This window comes from Poecilia reticulata, linkage group LG2 (genome assembly GCF_000633615.1).
Source record: "Poecilia reticulata strain Guanapo linkage group LG2, Guppy_female_1.0+MT, whole genome shotgun sequence".
Taxonomy (NCBI): Eukaryota; Metazoa; Chordata; class Actinopteri; order Cyprinodontiformes; family Poeciliidae; genus Poecilia; species Poecilia reticulata.
The window spans coordinates 40,638,665-40,649,027 of NC_024332.1; the positions used below are offsets into that span (position 1 = coordinate 40,638,665).

General features: G+C 37.8%; 2 protein-coding genes across 2 annotated transcripts; both read left to right on the forward strand.

Annotated features, from left to right (window-relative positions):
* The first annotated feature begins 1,217 nt into the window (after positions 1–1,217).
* LOC103460064 (interferon-induced protein 44-like) lies at positions 1,218–5,794 on the forward strand. Its single transcript, XM_008402058.2, has 10 exons — positions 1,218–1,272; positions 1,431–1,460; positions 1,632–1,652; positions 1,755–1,778; positions 1,851–1,884; positions 3,514–3,715; positions 3,838–3,996; positions 4,116–4,284; positions 4,454–4,554; positions 5,021–5,794. Exons 1-10 carry the CDS (start codon positions 1,233–1,235, stop codon positions 5,180–5,182), a joined length of 942 nt encoding a protein of 313 aa, XP_008400280.2. The 5' UTR covers positions 1,218–1,232; the 3' UTR covers positions 5,183–5,794.
* Positions 5,795–6,962: 1,168 nt separating this feature from the next.
* LOC103461725 (interferon-induced protein 44-like) lies at positions 6,963–10,269 on the forward strand. The gene is made up of 7 exons (XM_008404076.2): positions 6,963–7,057; positions 7,269–7,286; positions 7,492–7,512; positions 7,587–7,620; positions 9,284–9,485; positions 9,783–9,941; positions 10,066–10,269. The coding sequence occupies exons 1-7, from the start codon at positions 6,982–6,984 to the stop codon at positions 10,267–10,269; spliced, it is 714 nt and encodes a 237-aa protein (XP_008402298.1). The 5' UTR covers positions 6,963–6,981.
* Positions 10,270–10,363: the final 94 nt, after the last annotated feature.

Below are 10,363 nucleotides of genomic sequence, written 5' to 3' on the forward strand. Positions count from 1 at the left end.
AGATAAAAGGCTTGTCTGCAACATTTCACTGTGTAAGCGTTGGTTTTATTAACTTATTCTATCCATTCTGAAGAGGATACTTCAGAATGGTCTCCACTGTTCTCATAACAGGTCAAGAGAACAGTGGAGAGCAATACTGRAAGCAGCTCCTACTAATGTATTGTGAAATTAGGACAGAGAAAATTTTGGACGGTGTTGCAATATAATGTATACATAATTGCAATGGCAGATAACGGGATAATATTTAGTATTTTGAATGAAAATAATTTGCTTTAAAAATAAAACTCACAAAATGACCAGTTTACTGCCATTATGGGTGACCAGGATCAGATAATCTTAGCTTTCTGTAATGTAGATGTCAGTAAGATTGTCAAAAAAATGCTGGTGATTTCACTGTGTTCTTTAACAATGTCATGCAAGCATTGCTTATTCCTGACTGAAAGAGACCCATGTCGAAACGGTAATATCTGCTTTTCATGCAAAGCACTTTAAATGGACCTGTGTAAGAAAGGTGTAGAAATGGTAGAGAAATAAAATGATGCTAATTGTTAATAATTACGTTGGTTGACTGTTTTGTACTGAGGCATGTTTTAAAGAAATATACTGCGTATAAGCCTTTTGATAAGATAAAAGGCTCATCATAAAGGCTGATAAAACCCATCAGTTAATTTGACTTCATGTATTTGGGCAAGACTGAGGTTGTCTGCAACAAGTGATATCATAGTAAACAGCTCTGAGTTTGGCTGTTTGTCTACTGCAGGGTCTCTCCATCCCCACCCAGCACTGAACATGTGACTTATAATAAACCCTGCAGCTCATCTGAAGCAGCAGCAGATACTTTCACTTTAAGTCTGCAGAGCTTCTATCAATGAAAGAGGTTAGCTCTGTTTTATCAATTTTTATGATAAAAATTATAAAAATATATCATAAACCCATCAGTTAATTGCATTTCCAGTCTTGCCCTCAGTCTTTGGATAAGACTGAGGTTGTCTGTGGAGAAGGACATCTGGAAACAAAACATTCTGGTTACGTTTGATCAATAAAATGGAAAGCTACGCCATCCTGTGCAGTAGTTTAAACAAGCAGAAACTCTTATCACTTCAGAACATACAGAGCAGAAAGTGAAAATGATTTATCAGACGTCATGTGGTTCATCAGACCAGCACACGTAATTTAAGGGAGGAGAAGGTTTCTGCTGGTTCATTTTGCAGCAAAGCAGCAAGAACAGCAGGATGGCTCGACAAAATGAAAATATATTTAATCTAAGACTAAGTAAGTGTATTTTACTTCAGATGACTTTTCAAGATATTTGTATGAATTGAATCAGATTCAGCAAATAGTGCAAAAAAATCTGCAGGATTCTTTATGAACCACCCATTTACTCTGCAGTGACCATCATAAGTTTTTACTTTCTTTTCTCTTTTTAAAAGGGGAATGGCTTGGGGTCCCAGCATACTCTGGTAAGTTAAAGTGTCAAATCCAATGCTATCTAATGCCTCACATTCACTGCCTTCAGGATATTAAAATGTTATTTGTGTCAGTTTTAATACATTTGGAAAGACTAACATGATCAAAGAAAATCATTCAGCTGTAGCTTAATCATTATTTATCTTCTGTTATTTTCTCTAAAGCTCGTGTGGCTCAGTTTCCAAGTGAGTGATTGTAAAATCATAATTTCATTTGGGTAACATGGAAAATAGACTTGAAAAACGTCTTTCAGGAAGAGTTTAATATTTTTTTGTTTTTGCTTTCAGAAGCTGAAGACCCTGCATCTCCAAGTGAGTGATTACAATAAGTTTCTGAAATCTTCCAGTTATCTTTGCAGAATAATAATTCATGTTTCTGTTCAGCTCTGAATGAACCGTGGAGGAAACTAAGCTGGGGGTGAGTTTACAGTAAAACTGTCACGTCTGATCAATAACAGCCTGTTTACTGCTGCTGGGCTGTTAGAGGTTCTGCTGAAATATAAAGTTGCAGCTTCAGATCTCTGTAGAAAAAGAAAAAGCASAGAAGCAGTAAACAGCTTCAGGTTGGGCTTTGTGTGGGGCGTTCTGCTTGTTGTGATCACAGCTGCTTGACCCAAACGCATTGTGATTTAACAGGAAATGGGGGAAGTCAGTGGAACAGGAAGAAAACTGCAGGGACTGTACAATAAACTGTTTAGCTGAAAATGAAACAAATGAAAGAAAAAAAAACTGGTTGGGAAAATCATCAACACACAGAAGGAACAGTTTAAATAAATGCAGTTTTTTTTAGCTGAAAAGGCTTTGTTACAAGATGGAGGACAATAAAACAGACCAGCTGACCACTGATAAGAGAAGATAAGAATGTGGTGCAGTCAACGCTCAGCTTTGCTCTTAAATAAGAGCAAGAGTACAGGAATAATGAAGAGCAAAAGGATTATGAAGTGAGAGACATTCATGTTTAAAATGCTCATGAGTGGTTTGGGACAAATCTAATATGCAATGAATAAACTTAAAGGGGCCGTGTAGTGTGTTTTCCAGACACATAATACCATTTTATAGCATAATCAAGTAAGTATATTACCTTCAAGTGTTATAAAATTTTTTATAACAATGTCATATGAAATATCAAAGAAATTTTACCTCCTGATTTAACGCCTTGAAATTGGGCATCTATCTCTTTAAAAACTCCTGCTTTTTCAGGAAGCCATCACAATATCACTCCTCTATTAACCATTTAGCAACATTTCTACCAGCACTGCGCTGAGAAGTAACTCCCATAATGAGCTCAGTAAATGTGCAGTTGTTTGCTAATTGCTGCTGGCTAGTTTGGAGGAGCTGAGCAGGAGAGCTGCTCTGTGAGTTTCATCCTTGAATGCAGCACTAAATCCACCCAGATGTTTTGCACAGCTGAATGTAGGGAAAATCATCAATACACAGGAGGGAAATTAAATAATTTCTCCAACATTCATGAAAAAAAATCAAGGCAACACTCCAGACATGTTTTTGATGAGGAAGTTGCATTATAACCTGGTGTGAAGCTGAAAAATGTTGAATTTACATGATATTGTCCCCTTTAAAATTATTAATAAAATCATCAGTGACTTGTGTATAGGAGGTGACGTGATAAAGCTGCCAGTAGTGACATAGAATCAATATCAAATTTCTCTGAAAATCCAATGAAAAGAACTTTATGTAATTCTTCTACTTAAATAGCATTACAAAAAAATGACCTTTGATTTGTACAATTAATACAAAACTTCCTGATTCCTGACAAGGACCAAATGGAGAGTGAAGTGGGATTAGTCCAAAGGATTTGTCTGAAATGCCAGTGGTTTTAAAATACCTCAGGCTGGCAAATGCAGAGTTTTAATTCCTGGTTAATTATTTTTGATGATTTTTGTGAATAAAAATCTTTAAATTGAGATGGTTTCGTTTCTTGAGTTCTTCTGCTGATCTCTGAATCTAACTGGGTTGGGATCCTGTTGGTTTATTTTATGCATTTTGTTCATCTTGGGACGGAAATAACTGATTTACTTTACGCTCTCAGAGAAAAACAGAAGAGCCTTAAATATGTGCAGGAATACAAACCTGAACAAGACGACATCAGGTACCTGAGAGTCCTCCTGTATGGACCCGTCGGAGCTGGAAAGTCCAGTTTCATCAACTCCGTCAGTAACGTCCTCAGAGACCGGATTACAACTCCTGCTTTGGCCAGCGCGACCACGTCTGATAAAAGCTTCACCAAAAAGGTTTGAAAACTTACAGATTTCTGTTCATATTCCAGAACTGACTTTAATGGACCATTCAGAAAATAGCTGCTTCAGCAACAGGAGTTTTCTCTGGATAAAAATGATTTTCTTTTGTGCTTTAGTATGAAACTCATAAATTCTATAAAGGACGAGGAAGCTCAAAAACATTTTATCCTCTGGTCTTCAATGACATCATGGGTCTGGAAGATGGAACCGACAGAGGAGTTCATGCTGACGACATCAAACTGGCTTTGAGAGGACATGTGAAGGAAGACCACAAGGTGCAGCAACTACATGAACAAGTCATAAAAACTGAATGAATGGATGTAGCCCTGATTTAAAGACCAGAGTTGTGACTATTTGAAATACTTTTCATGCTGTATCTTTTACTCTTTTCCAGTTCAACCCAGTTGCTCCTCTAACTCAGGATGACCCAGGCTACAACCCGACTCCCTCTGCTGATGACAAAGTTCATGTCCTGGTCTGTGTGATGTCAGCCAACACTCCACAGATGAAATCATCAGTTCTGGAGAAGATGAAGAGCGTCAGAGAAACAGCCAGTGACCTGGGTGAGTTTACACAGAATGATCTTATTCAGATTTCATGTGAACGTAGCAGATAACAAGGTCCAGTTCAGGGTCTCTGGTTCCCATCTGATGGAAACTGTATCTGCATTCATTGACAATTAATGATAAAAACACAAATATTATTTACTTGAGTGAGGTTTTCTTTGTGCAGGAATTCCTCAGATGGCCATGATGACGCATATAGATGAAGCCTGCGGTGAAACTGAGAAAGACTTGAGGAACGTCTACAAGAGCAAGTATCTGAGAAAAAAGGTGAGTTTCAGTCATTTTATTCAGCGCTGCGACCTGCATGCAGGTGAAGAAATGTCTCATTTTGATTAGAAAAATAGTCAAATTGGGAAGTTATTGGGAAGTCCACTTGACTGATGAATTTGTTGTCTGTGTGCTTTCAACATTTATGGACGAAAATCTGTGAATCCATGCATGACCGAATACGGTATCTCACCTCTGGTGGCGCTGTTTCACACTGAAGGAAGCAAACAGTCGACACATGCTCATTGTTGACGAACATTATGCTGTTGATAAAAAGCTTTTAAAATAATGTGTGCAATTCAGGTCAAAATTGAGATGCAGGTTTTTAATTTGGATTGTAAATATGACTCCAGAGACGTCAGATTTAAATGTGTTGTGAGGCTCATGACCTCACTGCACATCCCTGGTTCAGCGATATAACACTAAAAATGTTTCAGACTGTACCTGACTGGTTTTTACTGTTCAGATGAAAGACTTCAGCGCAGCAGTGGGAATCCCCATGAACTGCATCTTCCCTGTGAAGAACTACAGTGAAGAAATCGACTTGAATGATGATATTGATGCTCTGATCCTGAGCGCTCTGAGGAAAATGGTCGACTTTGGAGACGACTTCATTGAGAAGATTTAAACTGAGATGTAGTGAGGTGTGACTGACACTATATACTGTACATGTTGTATAACAATTAAAATTACTACTGGAAGGTGTTACACCCACTTTATCTAAGATCATTATTAAACACATATTTACTTGATCTTTTTGTTTTATCAGATGTCTTTCTTCTCTGTTTTTCGTGTAAAGCACCTTAAATAACCATGTATGCAAAGAGGTTGTACAAATGTCTTGCTTTGCCTTTTTTTAATCAATTTCAGATTGCATAAATATCTGCTATGTAAGATGATGCAAAGCTAAGCATGTCTGGGCTTTTGGGTTGATTGGAAATAGTGTCATTTTGATGTGATGTGTGTCTGTCAGAAGTTTGAATAAACTTCATTAATGTCACCTGTTAAACTTATCGGTTTAATAACTCTAAGTTTCTACCCAAAGTAGAGAAGAAACAAATAGTATATATATATGTTTTGCTTTAATTAGGTAATGTGAAGAAGCCTGGTTTACAATTTAGCACATTTCATCAATTGTATTCCACTGCTGTAAAATAACAGGAACACCAGGATCACAGGTGGCGCTGTTGTTTAAAGTTTCATATCTTTTTTACAAACAGTGAATAAAAAGAAAAACAGACATTTTTCATTTGTGCCTAATATTAAAGCACATCAAACATGTCTTGCTTTACGTCACTCGGAATTACTAAAAGTATTTCTATTTGATAAATGCCACAATAATGGGGCAGAATATAGATTTATTTATTGATATCTTAAACATCTGAAGCTTACAGAATCATTACTGTCTCTTTAAACAATTAGGGAAACCCAAGGTGATGATGTCATGGCTTTGGAAACATCTGATAGGTTAACTGACATGTGGATGTATTTTAAGTTTATGTTTTAAGTTCATGCCATGTTTCTTGTTTGATTTTATGAAGACAAAAGAAAGATATCAGGAAAAATGTGGAGCTGCTCCAGTCTGGTTCATCCATGGGAACGATTTCTTGTAGGTTCTGTCTTCATCTGTTCAAATAATTATATACAAGTATAAACTTGATGGAAATGTCTAACCATCATAATGATCAGGAAGGAGACGGTGTCTTTTGGTCAGAAATGTGCAGATTCATATCAGACCCAAAGAAAACCTTGGAGTAGATGCTGGTAAGACTGAGCTTTTATCCACAGTGAAACATCTTCAGTAGTGACCTGGGCTGAAAGGCCACATCACCTCAAATTAAACATTAAAAGGTCAGATTGCAGTTTACAAAAATCTTCATTTTTGAAGCTGTGAAGTTTGGTGGTGGCAGCATCATGTTGTGATGATGCTGTTTGTTTAGTTAACTCACCGTAAGTTTCCAAAGCCAGGGCGTCATCATCTGGGTTTTAAAGAAACAGTACTCTTTACAAAAGCAAACTTCTGATTTTGAAGAATTTAATGAATAAATCTGATCAGTTTCTTTTTCTCATTATGGTGTTTAGCTAATAGAAATAACTTTAGTAATTCTAACTGACCTAAACAAGACAAGCTGCTCTGATCCGACTTCAGACAGTGAGGGGAAAACGGTTTACATGTCATTAATTTGATGTATGCAAATTTCTGTTTCAAATGTAAAGCAGCACATCATCATAATATGTAAATTTTTTTCATTTAGTGTTAATTTGCTTTATTTTTTTACTTTCACAAGCAGTGCTCCCTCCAGCAATCGCTGAAAGCCTGTATTAGTATAATTGAGTTTCCTGCCATGGTGTACAACCATGTCGCTGCAGAACAAAGGCACGAGAAAGTGAAAGTTAAAGACGTGTTGTGGTTTGTCAGAGCAGCGAATGTTATGTAGGGAAGGAGACGGATGTTTATTCATTTTGCAGCAGAGCAGCAGCAACAAGATGAATCGATTTTTGTGTGAGTGCATTTTACTTTAGATTATTGTTCTAGATATTTGTAAGAAGTGATTCATGGAAGCTTTAATCAAATACTTATGACAAAAAAATATTTGGGTTTTTTCAGTAGATTCTTATCAAAACTTTGTTCAGACTCATTTGACCAGTAAATTCTACAGAAAAAAAAAGCAGTAGTTTTTATAAACTCTACTTTCTTTTTTCTTTTTTAAAAGGGAGACAAGAAATTCCTGGTGAGTTAACGAGTCAAATCCAACACTGCCTAATGCTTTATATTCTCCATCTCCTGCTTCTGATCCTGAAACKGATTTAAATCGAAAGTAAACATTTTAAATGGTATTTGTGTCAGTTTGGATAAAATTTWAAAGATCAAATTGAATAAAATATGTCARGAACAGTTTAATTAAAGTTTTTTTTCTCTCTTTTTCTCTGCTAAAGCTGAGGAGCCTGAGTCTAAAAGTAAGTTTTTACATTTTGTYTCYGAGAATGTTCCAGTCATCTTTTGCAGAATAATAATTCATGTTTCTGCTCAGCTCTGGATGAACCATGGAGGGAACTACGCTGGGGGTGAGTTTACATCTCATCAATAACAGCCTGTTTACTGGTGGGTTTAGCTGAGTGGGTTTAACAGGAAATGGAGGGAGGAAGGAAGTAGGTCACTCTGCTTCATGGCTTCACAGAGTGAAGCTCAGACTGAAACAAAAGAAACTCATCATAGATGAACCGTCACCACACAGGAAGAAAACGATTATCATTTGGTTAGCAAATTTCTTTAGCCGAAAAGAACGGGTTGTTACAAGATTTATAAAACAGATGAGCTGACCASTCATAACAAACGATAAGAATGTGGTGGAGTCAAAGCTGACGATTTCTCTTAGMTAAGAGCAGGTATACAGGGAACATCTCTCTCAAAAACAAAGCAAAGACCTTTCATTTTTTTGAAGAGCATACCAAAGGAAAATCCGCTTTCATCTATGTAATGAATAAAAAGCTTCATGTTTCCTGATGAGAACCTGATAGAGCTCTTATGACTCCACCAGGAAGAGGCTGGGACTTAATGGGCAACTGGAGTCTTTGTTTTCCAGGTTGATTATTGATTTTTAGAGCTTTTTAGGGCTTGAAATGGCCSTAGTCTGAAAAGCCTTACCAATGTTCTTTACAGACTGTTCAGGCCACCAGATGCAGGTATTTTATTAATGCCCAGTTTAAAACGGGTTATTGAAGCAAATGTGTTTAATTGCATTTGGTTTTTAAGTWAATTGCACAGGTTAAAGGTAAAAAGGTGATCGCAGCTATTTCTAGCTGGAWCCTGTCAACCTCACACATCTTCGCCCACCAGAGAGGCGACGTTCCACACMGAGAACCAGCTTCTGCAGCCGAGTATCAGACCGATAAGGTCTGTGCCTTAAGCCACGACCCCTTTAGCTCCTTCAACAGCTGGWGAAAAGGACAGACCGGAAGAATCAGCACAATAATTGTAACATATAAAATGACTTCAATAATACAGATCTCAGAGTCTGGAAACATCCTAAAAATAAAATGCTACAGAATGAGAATCAAACATTATTGAACAACAACATGAACCTGAGCAGGACTGAAGTCAAGTGATGTGGTTGAAGAGAGAGAGAGATTATTTATTTCAGTTTATAATCTTCTTCATCAGCAAACACTGGACATGTTTGAAGAGCATACCAAAGAAATGTTCTGCTATGCTCAGTTAAATAGTTGTTTAAGGGGTCAACTGTACCACTTAAACAACTTGCCTTGSAGCAAGAAGGTCCTGGGTTCGATTCCTGGCCCGGGGTCTTTCTGCATGGAGTTTGCATGTTTCTCCCTGTCCATGCATGGATTCTCTTCTCTCTGGGTACTCCGGCTTCCTTCCACAGTCCAAAAACACGACTGTCAGGTTGATTGGTTTATCTAAATTCTCCCTAGGTGTGAGTGTGTGYGTGCATGGCCGTTTGTCCAGTCTGTCTCTGTGTTGGACTGCTGACCTGCTGACCTGCCCCGGGTGACCCTGCCTCGCGCCTGTTGAGCGCTGCAGATACGCACCAGCACCCTTGCCACCCCACTGATGAATGTAAAATGTATTACATAWGAATGTAGGATGGATGGATGAATAGTTGTGGTGGTTATCGTAGTGACTGGATAATATTGAACTGAAATATTTTCTCTTGCCTTATTCATAATTAGGACAGCACTAATCAACTGATTTACTTTATGTTCTCAGAGAAAAACAGAAGAACCTTAAATATGTGCAGGAATACAAACCTGAAAAAGACGACATCAAGTACCTTCGTGTCCTGCTGTATGGACCAGTTGGATCTGGAAAGTCCAGTTTTATCAACTCTGTCAGTAACGTTATYCGAGGTCGGATGACGATTCCTGCTTTGGCCAGCGCGATGACRTCTGACCAAAGCTTCACCAAAAAGGTTTGAAAGCTAAGATGCTTCAGTTTATCTGCCAGATCAAGGTCAATACCAGTATAATACTATTAAAAAAGCTTTAAATAATGTTTATTAGAACCAGACTGGTTTGTCAAAACAAATACTGAATCTGTTAAGATTTCTGGGTTCATAAAATCTGTCTGTACAGACRGAGATTAGCTCTGAGCTTCTTCCTTTCTATTCGCTGGTTCTGTGAGACTTTTAATGAATCAATCTGAAAAAAAGCTGTGAAAGCAACAGGAGTTTTGTTTCTGGATCACCATGTTTCTTTCTGTTCTTCAGTACGAGACTCATAAGTTCATTAAAGGACGAGGAAGCTCAAARACATTTTATCCTGTGGTCTTCAACGACATCATGGGTCTGGAAGATGGRACCGACAGGGGAGTTCATGAAGACGACATCAAGCTGGCTTTGAGAGGACATGTGAAGGAAGGCCACAAGGTGCAGCAACTGCATGAACAAGTTGTGAAATATCTACATGAATGACTGGCTGTAGCCCCTAATCAACAGAATAGAGTTGTGTCTTTGAAATACTTTTCATTCTGTATCTTTTGCTATTTTCCAGTTCAACCCAGTTGCTCTTCTATCTCATGATGACCCAGGCTACAACCCGACTCCCTCTGCTGATGAYAAAGTTCATGTCCTGGTCTGTGTGATGTCAGCCAACACTCCACAGATGAACTCATCAATTCTGGAKAAGATGAAGAGCRTCAGAGAAACAGCCAGTGACCTGGGTGAGTTTACRSAGAATGATCTTATTACAGACTAGATCTATAATAAAATCTACCATCAATGTTTCTGGTTCTAACCTGAAGGATTTGTCATTTACTTTAAACCTTTTGAACTGATAAAAACTAAGGCTG

Coding starts and splice junctions, on each gene's coding strand:
- LOC103460064 (XM_008402058.2), top strand. CDS start 1,233: ATGGCTCGACAAAATGAAAATATATTTAATCTAAGACTAA. Junction 3,716..3,837: donor ATAAAAGCTTCACCAAAAAG/GTTTGAAAACTT, acceptor TTTGTGCTTTAG/TATGAAACTCATAAATTCTA. Junction 4,285..4,453: donor AGAAACAGCCAGTGACCTGG/GTGAGTTTACAC, acceptor TTCTTTGTGCAG/GAATTCCTCAGATGGCCATG.